The sequence below is a fragment of the Triturus cristatus genome, chromosome 7 (genome assembly GCF_964204655.1).
Source record: "Triturus cristatus chromosome 7, aTriCri1.1, whole genome shotgun sequence".
In the NCBI taxonomy this organism is placed as follows: Eukaryota; Metazoa; Chordata; class Amphibia; order Caudata; family Salamandridae; genus Triturus; species Triturus cristatus.
This window is the reverse complement of record NC_140590.1, coordinates 217786569-217802891: the sequence shown is the minus strand read 5'-3', so window position 1 is coordinate 217802891 and position 16323 is coordinate 217786569. Positions and strand designations below refer to the sequence as shown.

The following is a 16323-nucleotide window of genomic DNA, read 5'->3' as shown; positions in this document are numbered from 1 at the left end:
GCGCACACCTCATTTGGGTCATTATAAACTCTCTTGTTTTTAACCTTGTGACAGGGAGGGGTGAATAAATATAGACTTCCCCTAACCCTGCACAATTTAAATTTCCTTGATCCAGCAGTTTCAATCCTTTTATTAAGATTTTCTGCCCAATTCAGACCCTCCATGGGCAGAGCAGAAGCTGAAGCACTCCTGTCATATGTAGGGCACAAACTTTGCCACACATTCCAAAGAGGTCACTAGTAGTAGCCCACCATGGATGGCATGATCCTACCATGGTAGACGCAGACCCTGTGAAGAAGCATGCCACTCAGCGTCGTCGAGGCTCCATTGACCAACTCAGCATCCCATTAGTTAGGGTTAACACTTTTGTTTTTTGCACTCACGTCCAAGAAGATAAGATACTTTTGCAGAAAGAGAGTCTTGCACCACATTATTTTTATATGTGTCGCTAAGCAGGTTGTCCTGGAGTCCTTAAATTACTTATTCCATCGCTATGTCCTTATTGTCATAGGTTGAGGTGGTGCAAAACCATTGATGAAGAGAATACACAATCTAGTGCCATCCATAATAAAGATGTGTGGGTGAAACAAGTGTGAGTTAAACTAAGAGAAGAAGAAGCATTAAAAATGCAATAGGTCTCTCCTTTTATTAAGTTAAAGCCATTTGCTTAGCTATACAATACCATTAGCAAAGCAAATGGCTTTATTCAAAGGCAAGACTTATTGCATTTTCAATGCTTGTTTAACAGTAGGCAGTGGTCCATGAGACGCTTAAGGTAGGTGGTAAAAGGTGAATGTTTTGTGACTGCATTTCAGTCAAAAAACATTCCTAAATACTGATGCGATTCGGTATTAGAAGGTACGCCCTAAACACGCCCCTTTCTAATAGCAAATCGCAAACCTATTTTGCGATTTGGTAACAGGTTAGCGAATTGCAAACAGGGTTTGCTGCATCTGAAAAGCATTGTCTGCATTTGCAAACATGTCGATTCTGCGAATCGGCCCATTTGCGTAGCAAAAATGCTTGACGCATGTGCCCCTTTAACTCTGGATTAAGGGCTACACGATAATATTATCTACTGAAGTACTTAGCATCAAGTAGAATATTAAACAAGCATTTGCAATGCAATAGATCTCGCATTGCTGAAAGTTTGAGCTATTGGTGTTGCATTATTATTTGCAACGCCAATAGCTCAAACTTTCAGTAATGTGAGGCCTACTGCATTGCAAATGCTTGCTTTTCAAGCCGGCCACTTTAATTACCTGCACCTCCGTGAATGCAAACTGATTTGCACCTATAAACATGCATTGTGTTATCCCTTAAAATTTGTGACTATCTTTATTCCTGCGCCCAAAGTTTTGTTTGCGATTTCCACAATACTCCCTTTTAATTTGAACCACTATGAATAAGTAAAATGCTCTTTACTTGACCACTTGCAATGTAGCGTAAATCATGAAAGAATTGAACTCTTAGCACAAACATTTTTTGCGAGTCAGATGAATCTCGAGTCAGCTCAACACTCTAACAGTGTTTGTAACGATAAAGACAGAAGCATGAATATGTCATCAGTGACTTCTTGCACTGCAGTATTAATCAACCATCGAGCTTGGCGAAGCTAACCTCGTCATTCAACTGGTTCTCTCTCTGTTTATTTACAGAACAAATGGGGAGACACAGTTCCCATCTTTCAGTACAGAAGTCTGAAAAGTGTTTTTGTTAAGAAATGTATGGTGTAAATATATAACATTCATGATTCCTATTTGAAATACGCAATTCTTCCTTAAGGCAGTGGAGAATGGCATGTACATGTGTAAAAGATCATACTATCGTGTGTATACTTATAATGAGCCAGGTGCAATGTGAGTGGAGAAGTAATTCTTTGCTTTTTAAGCGTTCTACTTCCTTTTTTGACCAACTAAAATAAATATACAGAGCTCATGAGCTGTGTGAACCGCACACAGCAGAGGCACGAGTGAGTAAACACAACATTACATCATGCAGCCACAACAGCCAACAAAAGTTGCAAAGTAAACCAACAACAACTGGCTCTGGTCAAATGGAGAGCCTCCCAGTACAGTCATCCGGTGCTCCTGGAGGGAAGATAAATATCTGCTGCGGAGGAGAGCACTGGAGGCTTTTTACGATGTTTAAGTTGTCAAGCGTCATTTGTTTTATTTCTGTTAAACTAATGTTCACAGCGCATGCATGAGATCTCCTACTTCCCCCCTGGCAAGGATGAGCAGTGCCCTCTTGGACGCAATGACGGTGAATGTCCCGGAGAACTTTAACCGAAGACAAACGGAGTGTGCCCGCAGCCGTTGCAGACTGCAACACAGACCAGAGAACCAAGTCAGGTGGTACTATTAAACTCACACTGCCCCTCCCCCACCACATTGATAGCTGGCCAGAGAGCAGCCCCAGCACCGAAAAAACATTGGGGCAGATTTACAAGCTCCTTGCACCACTTTTGCGTCACTTTTAACATGGGAAAAGTGACGCAAAAGTGGCACACAGAGCTTGTAAATATGCCCCGTAATATTGAAAAAATAGAGTTTGGTGAGCCTTCCCAGAGAAAAGAGAGCCGCAGCTCGCCAAACACTGTGGGGCAGATTTATGTTCCCTGGCGCATCCCTGCAAATCAGCATGGATGTGCCAGGGAAGATGCGTCACGAAAGTTTACCCTTGCGCCACAATAGATGCGCCGCATTTACAATGCAGCGCATCATGGCGCAAGGATAAACAGATGCGTGACGCATCTGATGACGGAAGGTTGGCGCATTGCTGGAGTTGCGTCGCAAGCGCGACGCAGCTTCAGCAAGGCTCGGGGGTGCCCTATCGTTACAATGCTGCGTCAATCCTTACGCCTGCTTCAAGCAGGCGCATGGTTTTGACGCAGCATGGCCGGAAAAGTGACTGAGTGAAATCTTGTAGATTTCACTCAGCCACTTTTCGGAGGCGTTCCTGCGCCAGAACACCCCCCCCCGTGCAGGTACGCCCACATGTGGCGCAAGCTTTACAACTTGACGCATCTCCCTAGATGCGTCACGTTGTAAATGGGGCGCAACATGGCATAGGGTTTACTCCGCCGCTGCGTCACAAAAGTGACGCAACGGCGGCGTAAAAGTGGCGCAAGTCCGTTATAAATCTGCCCCTATTTTTTTAATATTGTAACTTGTTCATAAGCAGCGCAGCACACCCGGCTGCTTACGAAAAGTGTATACAATTGAAAAAATAGAGTTTGACCAGTTGAGCAACAGAAAGTAAAGCGCGACAGCAATGAGGAGCAAGCTCCCCAGGTGCCTTAAAAGGCTGGTGGTTTAAAACGGAATGGACGTACATGCAACTGAATAGGGCTGTAGAAGAACAGGGCTGCCTGTAGGAGAAGCACGGCATGATATTACAAATAAGGTTGACAGCCTGTAAATACATGCACTCCCAAGGAGTGAAAGGTTAGGTGCATGCCTGCTTAGTGGAGAAGTAATGTAGATTATGCAATCTCTCAAGCTCTCCCTGCTGTTCCTGAAAGTGCGCACGCCGCTGTTGTTAACCTGGCACTCTGTATAATTTAACTAGCACTCAGCTAACAAAGTCTGACAGGAAACAAACACTTGCGCCTCTTTCCCTCCCCCTGTAAGCCCTGGCCGGAACTGACCAATTGCCATTAAAACACGCCCCTGGAAGAGATGAGCACAGCCCTTTGTTTCCCATTTGGAAGTCTTCAGCGCGAGCTCCTATGAAAAAGTTCAAGGCTGAGTAAAGCCATCACAACAACCAGCCTGCGCACGTCCGGAGACCAGGGCTTATGTTCTGACAAGTGGCCATGTGGCCACAGTGAAGCAATCGGTTGTTCTCAGATGAAACGGTTCTGTGTGATAAAGAAATTTTAGATATTTTTTTAATTTGTAAGAGTCTATCATTTTTTATGTGGTTTGTGTTGCACAGTTTGCATGCAGTTTGTGCATGGGCTCTTAGACTTCGGCCAGACCCTTATCTCGGCATTCCCTGGTAATCTGTTGTTCACTGGGGTGGAGAAAGCAGAGTTCCATTCATGAGACCTCGTGTAGACCGTCATGAACTCAGTTGAAGAGCGCAGCAGTGATTACTTCATGCTGCAAACACTCTGGCAGCAACTCACCGTTAGGGCAGATATGTACGGTCTGGCGGCACAGGTTTTTAGCAATGCTTCTGAGGTGAAATAGCATGAAGGGCGGTGTGGGTGGGCGAAGAAATAGGGGCCGAATTGAAAGTACTTGCTGTAAATATGAAACCGGGCGCATGAAACATAAAGCGCAGCGCCCATGTATGTTAAAGCTATGTGTGGCGGCCTAGGAAGCGTCTGCTGTGGCTAGTCATTACAATGAAATAAAAATAGGTAGTCCGCAAGGGGACTGAGAAACATGTACAGTGTAAGTAAACTGTACTTAGTCGGTGCTGCCTCGGCAGAAAACGGAAATGCTGTGTGGGACCACCAACCAATAAGGAACAAGGGCAGAGGAGCAATGCAGGAGTGAACCAATGCCAAACAGCAAGCGGGATTACACTCCGTATATTGTTTACTTCAGGTCTTCCAGACAGCGCATGCGCGCTGCCTAGGCTCGACCTAAAAAAATGTTGATTCTTGTCAGAGTATACCTACTCACCCATATGTTGGAATTAAGTATCTTCAGTTTGACAATGGCATATTTTGTCCTCTCTACACTTAGCTGTGATAACTATTGGGCCTAGTTATTCCAAACTCTGGATCTTTTCTGTAACTTCCTGCTTTTTTAGTTTATCTAATTCTCTTTTTAAGTTAAACCTCTTACGCATGGGAAAAGGAAGTACTTTATACTATAGAAACTGTGTCAGACTTAAACTTAATCCTGTGCACAAAACGTTTTAGTAAGCACAACTATTCATAGAATACTTTGGGAAATTCACCACACACATTCATACCTGCAGTAAATCTTTCAGTCAACACCACATTTTCTTTGTTGTGTGAGTAAAAATTAATATCCATATCCTTTTGATGGCTCCAACCCAGTATATTTGAAAGTCGTTTAGGTTATATAGACTTTTCTTACAATAGACCTATCCTTAATGGATATGTGCATCCTTAACATTCAGTCTAATGGTTCAGTATGTTTGTTGTATCCACCTGGGTTTATGTCTAGTGGTTGTAGTGTGTATATCTTCCATGAAAATTTCCCATGAATCGCATTCCTGTCTATTAATGTATAAGGAGAGTATAAGTCAGCAAATACATTGATAGTAACACCATCAAGAGCAAAGCAGCATGTAAGGTATGTCACTTTACTATCACTTTACATAAAGTTCACTCGAATGGCTATTTTTCCCTTTTCGTCTCTTACTTTTTTGTCGATTCTACTAATGTGAACGTTTTGTTTTTTGGTTCTCTATAAACCTTGGCAATATGGCCCCTTTTGTGGCATCTTTTCCAGATCACCCCATGTACAGGGCATTTGTGGTTATTGGCTAGGTGATTACTGTTTCCACACCTAAAACACTGACATTTCTCTGACTGTACTTTTGGCTTTTGCACATGTACTTATCTTATTTCACACCCCTCATTAGCATTAGTAATTGTATCCACCTCATGGATACTATTAGGAGATTTGCTAGATCATTACATTTTTTTATACATGTAGCAGCATGCTCAACACATTTGGCAATGTGAATGGCCTCTGTAAATTAGGATTATGGGGCAATCATTTCTCTTGATTCGTGGAGTCACCGGTGCATATGACAAATTGATCTCTAATGACTGAAGGTCCAAAATCACAAGCATTAGAGAAGCCTCTAAGAACAGTAAGGTTGTGTGCAACCTTTTCACCTTCAGCCTGGGTCCTGCTGAAGAACGTATGTCTCTCTAGTACTACATTGATTTTTTTCACTGAAATTGTTCTTCCAACATCTGTAATGTGCCTGGTAGACATCCCGTTTTGCCTTCTGTTCCTCATTCACTACATTTATCGTATGCATTTTTGTACTCTGCATGCCCACTTTATGAAGCAGTATATGCTGTTTGTATACAGAAGTGAACTTATTTCTCCGATTGCTCTTATATAAGATTCACAAATCTTAACCCCTCATTTCCTTGGTAGCTCAGGCTTACCAATATGATTTAGGGAAAGCAGAGTCTGTTTCATTCTGGCAGTAGCCATTAAAAAGAATTGTGGAGTGATAGTGTAAGGAAATTAAAGCAATTTATTGATCAGCAACACAAGTGTGTTTAACCTGATACCTCTGTGCATATACGATACAATGTAATAATAAACATGTACGAGTAATAGTGCCAAGGGCTTAAAGCGTTATAAAAATAGGAATAAGTGCATAAAGAGTCCAGTCTTAGTCGGTTTCATTGTCACGTGGAAGATTTAAACAATCAATTCAACGTAGCATTCCATGAAGTCATAATGCTGTATCTACGATGGTGCTCATGCAGCTGTGCCATGAGGCATGTCAACCTGAAGAGAGGAGGTCCCCATAGGAGCAGAACGGCTTTTCACGAAGAGAAGAGTTGTGTCAGCTCCAAGTGAAGGCTGGAATGGTGGCCGACACCATCGGCTCCCTGCTCCTGATCTAAGGAGAACACCAGGAAAAATGATGATGCTTTAAAGTACAGCAGTATGCTGCTAAAAATGAATACTGCACTGTGAAATCCTGCAGTCAGTGCCTGGAAGTGCAAACCACTCCTCATACCGCAGATGTCACAAAGAGAGTGGTTGGAATTCTGTAGCTGGCACCCGTGAGTGCAGTAGACCTACTGAAGAACAAGGGCCATCACACAAGCAGATACCACGTAAGGGCCATTAGAGTCACTCCTGCAGTTTGACTGTGGAAATGAGAGTCTCCGAACCAACTCACACCAGTAAATATTACTTATGGGGCCATAGGAGGTCTTACTCAAATGAGAGTTCTTGAAATGGCACCACTCAAAGAGTGGTGTGCTGCTCAAAATTCCACCCCAGGTACATCTGGAATAGTTACGGAGGAACGACCGGACTAACGTGTGTTACGGTCTATGCACGCAGGACTTATCATACCTATAAGAACTCCGGACTGTCCCAGTACAATATACTGGACAGAATACTGTTATTAATCACATGAACTCTTGATCACTGCTACTGTTGAGTAAGTAAGTAAGTAATTCTTTATTGCTCAGTTAATTAAAACCATTGCAATCGGCTACCTGAGTTTTTGCATATAAGCAAACTTAAGATACAATTTTATCTAGTAAAACCCTTTTTATAAATGAATTTGGTTAAAATTGCCTTAAAACATTAAAAGCATTTCATAAGGCTAAAATGTGCATTCTAAAAATTAGGCATCTTTAGCACTTTCCATAAACTAAGATACAAATGAATCGTTGTGTGGCCCAAAGTGTCTGTATTCAAATCCATATGACTGCAGGTTCTTGGAGCAATTTTAAACAGCACCGTCAGGTGGGCGTGACAGTCAAAAGATAGACCGTTGGTTGCAAACAGCTTCTGCGGTTTTGTATCGTTGTGACCGATCCTTAGTGACGGAAGTGTATATGCTTGTTTAAAAAAAGGAGGCCTTTGATATTTTGTGATTGAGATAGGTGCAGCCAGACGGTCTAGGCGTGCAGCTTATATTATTTAATGACGAATACCGTTTTCTTGAGCCCCCTTCATGCCAGCGTAAAAATTAAAAAGAGTCCGAAGTTTTTTGCGTGTGCAAGGTTTTAACGTTGAAGTGATTATTCCTTGTCTTTGCCAAGTAGGGCAGTTGGACTTAAATGCGTTATGAATTTGTTTCGTCCAATCTCTCCCTTTTGGCGACAAGATGGCTTGCTAATTTGGTGTTTTTGCCATCAAAGCATGCTTTAACCGCATGCCGGCATGTTCTTATTCCCAGTTTCTTTAGGGTTGGTTTTAAATGATATCTGCGCTCCTTTTCCAGACCTCTGCAAATGCATATTAGGTGAAGGATATCCTCTTTTGGGTCCCCACATAAACAGCAATTGGTTATCGTTTGGGGCCTTTTCCACGGGGGGAGATGGTATTGTGATGGAAGAATACCCAGCCGTAATCGTATAAACTTCTCCTTTGTGGTTCGTGTGTAACCAACTCCTAGGTGTCTTTGACAGGAGCTGCTGGTATAGTTTTGAATGACGATCCAGCCATGAGCCCTGTTAGCTAGTGTTGCTTTGTCCTCTACTAGCGAAATAATCCTTACAGATTTATTTACTAGTTGTTTGAACGTGTTATGAGATCCAATGCTCTTCCAGGCATCTTGTAGTTCCAAGGAGTCTATTGAGTGCTTTAAATAGTTTGCAGCTGCACTCTTATTTTTACTTTCTAACTCCTTCCAGAGATGGTGATCCAAGCTTGAGACTTCGGCTCCCTGTATTTTATGCAAACGTTTGGCATAAGCACCCATTCTTTCTATTCTTTGATTCCTCGGGCCAAATTCAAGCCTTATTTGTGCCTGCGAGGTATACTTAGGAAGGTTGAATATCATTCGCATTGGCCTGGCTGTTATATTGTCCAATGTCTGCGCATCCCTCCCTCTGAGGCATTTGCTTCTGTAGGTGATGGCCGGTATTAGTTTTGCTCGGATCACTTGTAATTGTGAGGTAAAGCTACGGCCAGCTGCTTTCTTTTTAAGATTCCTCAGTGCAACCGATATTGTGATTCCTCTCCTTGTTATTGCTTCTTTCTGTGGTTGAAATGTCCCCTTTCTATCAACAATTACACCCAGATATTTGCATTCATCCACAGTTTCCAGTGTTAGTCCTTACATTTGCCAGCAAAAATTGGGTGTAGACGTCTTCGCGTTTATTCTCATTGCTTTTGTTTTTGAGAGGTTTATGCTGAGGCCGTTCGTTGCCAAATAATTATATGTTGTGTCAATAAGGTGTTGTAACCCTATCGGCGTGAGGCTAATAAGCACAATATCGTTTGCATGCATCAAGTTCGAAAGATTTAGTCCTCCTAGGTTCGGGGCATGAGGGTTACTTTCGTCTAGCTTCAATGAGAGATCCGACATAAAGATGTTGAAAAGGGTCGGAGCTAGCACGCACCCTTGTTTGAGACCCTTGGTCGTCTGTATTTTCCTTGACAGGCAGTCGCCTGATCCCAACTTAATTTGTACCCACGTGTCTGTATGTAGTAACATCAATTATGATAGATGGGTTGATGGTATTTTTCTTTTGGCCAGCTTCTCCCATAATAGATTTCTGTTGATGTTATCGAAAGCTGAAGTGAAATCGATGAAACATACATAAAGAGGCAGGTTGGCGAGTTTGACAGCATCTATTAGGAGTGTTAAAGCCAGGATATTTGTTGTTGTTCCTAATTTTTTCCGGAAGCCTGTCTGGGTGATGGAAATCACTGCATTTTCATTCGCCTATTCCGTAAGCTCCTCTAGTAAGAGGCCAGCGTAATATTTGTAAGGGTGGGCGTAGTTCGCGAAGTAGCACTTCGCGAAGCTACGCAAAGTGAAGTTCGCACTACGCGAGCTACGCGTAGCACTTCGCGAACTGCGAAGTAACATGTTCGCACTGTGCAAGATGTTGTTTTCAATGATTGCACAGTGCGGACAAGCAACCGGCACTGTGCAATCATTGAAAATGGCATCTTGCACAGTGCGAGCTGTAGTTTTCTGCTGCTCGAGTAGATTTTTCCTCGAGCTGCAGCTTTCTCAACGCGAACTGGTAGTTTCTCATCGCGAGCGGTCGCGAGCATACGCGACCCCTCGCAATGAGAAACCTGACCATCTCGCGTTGTGAATCTCGCCGGGAGGTTTGTTTTCCATGCTCGCGATCGCGAACAAGGAAAAAGTCTCGCCAGGATGTCATTTTGCTTGCTCGCGGTCGCCAACTTGACGTTGAGGACCGCGAGCAAGCAAAAAATGACCGCAGCACTACGCAACACTACGCTACGCGTGTTCGCACTGTGCTACGTGCAGTTCGCGTAGTGCGAAGTAGCGCGAACTTCGCAAACTACGCGAGCGTAGCGTAGTGCTTCGCCCAGGCCTAAATATTTGGCAACATTGTCGATTAAGGCTACAAGTCTGTGGTTTTTTAGATCGTTTATGTTGCCTTTCTTGTGGATTGGAGCTATTATTGAGCCTTTCCATGAGTCAGGGATTATTTCAGTTTCAGAAATCTGTTTATAAAGTGGTGATAACGCCGCAGCCCAGTATTCCGGGTTTCGTTTGTACAAAATGGGGGGATTCCTTTGGGGCCCGGCGCCCCCTCTGTCTTTCCTTTCACTATCCTACTTATGATTTTTTTTTCTGTGAAAGCCAATGTGGTTGTCTCTGTTAGTAGTGCACAATCTAGAATTTTACTGTTGGGTTCTGTTGGTCTTGTTTTGGTGCTGTATTAAAGTGAAGCAAAAGGTAATCGGACCAAGCTTCTTCAGTAAGGTGAGAATTAATGCTTGATCTTCTTGGGTTCTGGAGGTTGTTCACCATTTTCCAGAATCTTCCGCTGGTGTTATTTCCTTTTGCGTCGTGAAGCAACTTAGCCCATAGCTCTTCCTCTGCTTCCCTTTTTAAGTGCCAGATTAGTTTCTTTTTGATGGTTTTTAGTTTTTGCAGTTCCATTTGCGCGGCATTGTCCGGACCGTCTCGGTGTAGTTGCCGCAGTAATTTGTTGATATTTCTCTTAAGGTACTTTAAGTTGATATTTTGTTTTATTAGCTTGTCGTGGCCTTCCATGGTGTGAGGACACTATATGGGTCTTTTTTGGTTTTTGGTCATCCATTGTTGTGTGGGCCTTTTTTCCTCTTGTTTTTGCAGTCCCAAGGTTGCTGGTGAATAGCTCCCATCGACTTAAGTTGTCTATCTGAGTCGCGGTGCTTTTTTCCCACAGTTTTTTCGCTTCCTTCTTGAAGCCTTCTAAGTTATGCGTATTACATTTTATTCTTTTTTGTGTGACCGAAAGCGAGGATCCCACGTTTACTGCTGGCATGGTTACCGCTACCCCATAGATGTTGAGGGTGATCTCTTGCGGTAAGTGGTCACTGGCTGATATTGTTCCTATTCGGAAATCCAACAATTGTAGAGATGAAAATGTAAAGTCTATAGTTGAGCTTACGGTCGAATTATGAAAGGTGGCTGCCGAGGGGCTGTCATTTGTAAAACGGCCATATAGAGCTACAAGATTAAGATGTTCTAAATCCTTTAAACTGTCTCTTGCCAGCCTGTTTTGTTTGCCACATTTGCTTGCCTCCTGTTGTGGTATGCCCCATGCAGAAAACTGTTCTTCCAGAGGTGAATCCCTTGTCTGGGGCCCTCCAAGATACACGTTGAAGTCCCCTGTAACTATGAGGTTAGATGTTTGCTCCTCTGACAATGTTTTTGTCACTTCTGCAATCAGTAGTTTCATCCCAGGTTTTTTCTCACGAGGGTGTAGATATACATTAAGCAGTATTAGTTTTTGGTTTTGTTCTTTTCCCCCTAGATCCAGCTCTATTGTTTTTATGCTATTGTTACCTAGCTGTTTGGCGTCTTTGTTCTTTATTTCATTAATGCACTTTATTGAAGTGTATATTGTTTGGCCTCCTTTTAAGTGGCCATATTTGGCATTTTCTTTAGCTGGTAGATGATATGCTTTAAAGCCCTGTATTTGATGCGGTTGATCTGACCAGGTCTCTTGAAGGGCAATTATTGTCAAATTTTGGGAGGTAAAGTAAAAGCTGAGTATCGTCTGCTTTGTTACCTAGACCGTTTATGTTCCAAGAACATATTCTTAATTGATGTTTTGTTGCAGTATTTCGTTGTGTATTTTGTCAAGTCTTCAAGGCCCTTATGTTAATGGTCCTTGCTATCCAATTCCAGTCATTTTGTCCAAGTGATCCTTGGGCTTGCCTTGGGCTCAATGAGTTGGTGACCATCTGTGAGATTGATGAACTTCAGGCCCCCTTCAGGACACTTTCCGTTTTCACTGTTTTTTGTTTGTTTGGGAATCTGCAATCATCTCTCTCTTTTTGTGCCTGACATAGTGGTTCTGGATACCCTATTTTTCCTGTCTTTTTAGGCGTATCCCCCATGCTTGAAAGCGCAGTTCCATCTCCATGATTCTTTCGGCTGTTTCCTGCATGGCCCTTGTTGTTTTAGTGACCTCTTGATCTGACAGGTAGTTATAGTGTGCAAACTCCACAGATTCTAGGTCATTTGTACTTATATCCGTCAGGTTGCTGATGGTGGATAATAAGCGTAAAATGTTGCCTCGATTGAGAATATCCCCTCTGCCTCTTGATTTATACTCCGGTATGAGTAAGATTGTGCTACTTTCGGCTCCCTGCCTGTGGTCCCGTTGTTTAGGTTCTTCTGTGGCTGGTTTGACCTGTATCCAGTTGGCTCTCTTTCCGAGTAGTGGTTCTTCCACTTTCATATCTAATTCCTCCGTGTCTTCTGCCGACATAGGGCCCTGTGTCAGGGGGGCTCCCTTGATGCCAGCTAGTGACGTTCCCAGCCTTCGGGTTTTTGGGGGGTCAGTACTGTCTGCCCTCTCTATACCGTTATTGGGCTTAATTTTTCGGTGAATGGTTTCTGTTTGGTGCTTGCTGTTTATGCCTTTGCCTGTATGGTTGGAATTCTAGCTTTTTGCGGTTTGTACAGTCTCCTTGGCCGGTGATGTTGTTGTGGTCTCTGTTGGCATATCTGTTTCTGCTTCATCTTCTTCTTCTGGAGTCGGGTTTACCACTTTAAAGAATGCTTTTATGTTACTGGTCTTTTTCCTCCCTTTCCTTTTTTGTTTTCGGTTTTCGCCCTCTTTTATTTTGTTCCCTACGTTTTTCTGGGCTTTCTTTCCCCATGCTTTTGTCTTGAGGGCTTTGGTGATTTATGATTTCTGGACCCTTTCCCTGTTTCCCCTGCATATATCTGGGCTGTCTGTTCGATTGCTCAGAGCAATCCTTTCGTTGTGCTTCTGCGGGCGTCTTTGTAGCTATTCCTGCAACTGCGGCGTAGGTTTCGTCTTTAATTTTCTCCGAGGTATTTGGGCTGTTTGGCTCACCCCCGCTTGGGTTTCGGGCCATATGCCCATTCTTGATTTTGGAATTTGATGTGTTGGGTAGGTTCTGTGTCTCTTTTATCAGCTGCCCACTACCACCTGGTTGTTGGAGTGGACTTATGTTCTTGCAGTCTGAATCTCTTTTATTGCTGCTGAGGTTAATGGGGGAGATCATGCGCAGTGCTCCGCAGATTTAAGCTCCCAAGCTGTTCTCTTGGCTGGCTGAGATGTGGCTTTGTTGATGCATTTGCCATGCCTGCGTTTACTTAATTTTTTGTTTTGTCAGTTGTCTTTTTTAAGTCAAATAGGACGTCCCCCAGTAATAGTGGGATCGTTGTGAGATTGTCCACAATTGTGTAGCAGGCACAACTTGGCTGCAATATTTTTGTTTCAGCTTGGACCCTCTCAATCATGCTGTTCATGTCTGCCAGCTTGTTATCGATATTGGCTAGGAAGTTTAGGAGGGATATTTGCATATCCATTTTGTCCGAATGGTACTGCATGGCCTTTATTGATAGCTGTAACGTGTTTAGCAAGGATGACCATAGTATTTCCGGTCCTTTTGAAGGCTCTTCTGTGTTTGGGAATGTGTTTGGGATTGTATTGGGTTCCAGTTTGGTGACTTTCTCCTGAGGGATAGGTGGAGAGTATGATGCTACTAGCCTCTCCCACTCCTCTGTTGTAAGTTGAGGGGTATTTTCTAGTTTGGAGGCATCCGTTAGATCATACTCTATCTCTGTTTTTTCTATCACTTCTGTCTCTTCTGTTTCTTCTGTATACTCTTTTTTCAGCGTTTTTCCTAGCTCTCTCCCGTCTCCCGCTGGGTCATGGTCTGCCTGAGTCGACTGGGCTGGGGCCTGGTCGTTGGTGATATCTGTCGCTAGGTTGCTGATATTGGGTCCTGGATTTGCTCTTAATTGATAATGAGAGTGGAGACAAGTTAAATTGCAGTGCGCCACTTACTGTAAAGGGAGACTGGGTAGGGAACCAGGCCCAGGTATGTGTTAAAGCCAGGAGCACCACTTAGACTAAGGATTTAATGGTCCAGTGGAATAGAGGCTGCAATAGCACAGCTGTTTGCACTCAATCTAGTTACCATGGGAAAAGCAGGTAATAAGTTGTATGGGAACCTTAGACCAATGTACACCACACTATGTCCGTCACTTCAATAGAGGCAAACCATGAGACTCGTAGAGTCCCCCCTCAGCACAGCAGTCAGTCTTCCAATGGTAATGCACAACAGTCAGTCTTATAGTGCAGATCTGAGCAGGTCTGGAGGTAAAAGTTCATAACCTCAGAGGTGAACCCACGCTGCTGCACTTTGCTTAGTATCCCTTCCTCGTTGCCAGTGAAGGAAGATCAACAGAGGAATAAGGTAAGTCCCAAATGTATTGAGACGCCAACAAGGTATGTCTCCAGTCTCTCCTGACAGGGCATCTCACAGGAGATTCGCCAATATTCAAAGCAGACCATGTAGCTTAAGAAGGAGGGAGGAGAGAGAAATGGGAAGAAAGCCAAGAAGAGTTATACACAGGGGCATAACTGACGGGCTAATGTTTCTGGGTGAGATACTAATCTCTTATGAAAGTAATACATGCTGCCTTCAAAATGTTTGATTTTTGACTGAGTTGTATATATTAATGTAACCATCTTTTTGATTATTTTACTTTTATTATAATTTCTTATTGACTTGAGGTCAAGATTTTAGGAGAAGTTATAGTTAATCCCTGTGAGCGGTCATGATGCTTCAATAGAGTCCCTCTGCCTACTGTGATTGCTGTTGACATCTAAGTGCCTTTCTAAATTTCTATACAACTGAGCCTTGATGGTTTCTACCTGTTTGATGTCAATCAAATTCCAGCTATCACTTTACATCTTAATGGAGATAAAACAAGTCTGCAAATGTGCAATGACATCCCCCGCCGCCAGCCAACTACTCCAGCCATTCGTCACCTGCATTGGCTAAGAGTAGAGGGCCGCATTAAATTCAAGGCCCTCTGCATTGCCTATAAGGCAGTGCATGGCGTCGGTTCAAAGTTTCTGATTGAAGCATTCCAGTTGTATAGCCCCAAGAGACAGCTGAGATCCGCCAACTCCTGCCTGCTTCCGGTACCTCGCACGAGAACGGCAACCTGGGGAGACAGGCGCTTCCTGGTTGCCACACCTAAACTCTGGAACCTTTTGCCACTCACCATAAAAACTGCCCCCAATTTGATAAGCTTTCGTAGGCTCTTAAAGACATGGCTGTTCAATCAGTAATCCTGCGGCTCGGTCTCTCGTTTTTGTCACATACGCCGAGACACCTTTGGGTATTTGTTTGCGCAATAAAAATCGCGAAATAATAATAATAATAATAATAATAATACATACTTAACGTGTGAATTAATTAAAGATATAAGGGAAAGAGGGTAGTAGATAAAGAAACTTTCAAAACACAATGGGAAAATATACTTTTTGGTGAAAGGTTGTCAAAAAAGGATGACAGGAGGATATTGTGATGGAGAAAGGAAATACAATGATAACCAGTGGGGGTTAGGGAAAAAAGAACAGTTGCATCTGTGCTACAAATCATAAATTAGAATTGCATTTTTGTCTCTCAACAGATGTCGCCTGCCCATCCAACAGCTCACTTCGGTGTCAGAGGACCTGCCGAGCACACTGTGATGAACTCAGCCAAATAAACATCCCTGTCTGTGACAAAAAATGCAAAATGGGCTGTGAATGCAATGAGGGTTTTATTTTTAAAACCAGTGCAAGGAAGGAGTGTGTACACTATGAACAGTGCCAGGTTAAGTGCCCAGACTTCATGCATTATTAACCGTGCCCACCTAGGCCTGATGCAACCTGTGAGAAGCCAGATGAGATCTCCAGCAAACCACAAAGGTGTGACCCCTGGTGCGTCTGCAATAAGGACTATGTGTACCGCTCTAGTCAGGATCGTACATGTGTGCCTAAGGAAAAGTGCACTTAAAGCACATGTGAATGAAACTCAGCTGTCAGTCCAATTCACTGAGGTGTGCTTTTACATGTAATTTTTGTTGAATCACTACAAATAATTCTATCCACTAACGTGGCTTCTCCCATTTTTACGTGTATCCTCGGCCTATTATGGGCTCTATGATAATTTTAGCTGATTTTTAGTTTTTTTCTAAAAATTGCCTTAAATTTTATTTTGGCATTTTTTCTTCAATGGGACATTTTTCTTTTTGCCTGTCTTGTGTATCCCTTCTCCGATATGCATCATAATTGTCGTGTCTTGCTTCATAAAATATTCTGCTTTTCTCTAAACATGGTGTGGTACTTTAAGTCATTTGTTTCTTTAACTGTTTTGT

At 43.1% G+C, this 16323-nt stretch overlaps 1 protein-coding gene across 1 annotated transcript in view; it reads left to right on the top strand.

The window, feature by feature from the left end:
• The window catches only part of LOC146809256 (uncharacterized), a 150662-nt gene extending 134674 nt beyond the window's left edge, over positions 1 to 15988 (top strand). Inside the window, exon 5 of the mRNA XM_085614323.1 lies at positions 15595 to 15988. Within this exon, the coding sequence (XP_085470449.1) occupies positions 15595 to 15809 (215 nt within the window). The 3' untranslated portion in view covers positions 15810 to 15988. The remainder of the gene's footprint in view (positions 1 to 15594) is intronic.
• Positions 15989 to 16323: the final 335 nt, after the last annotated feature.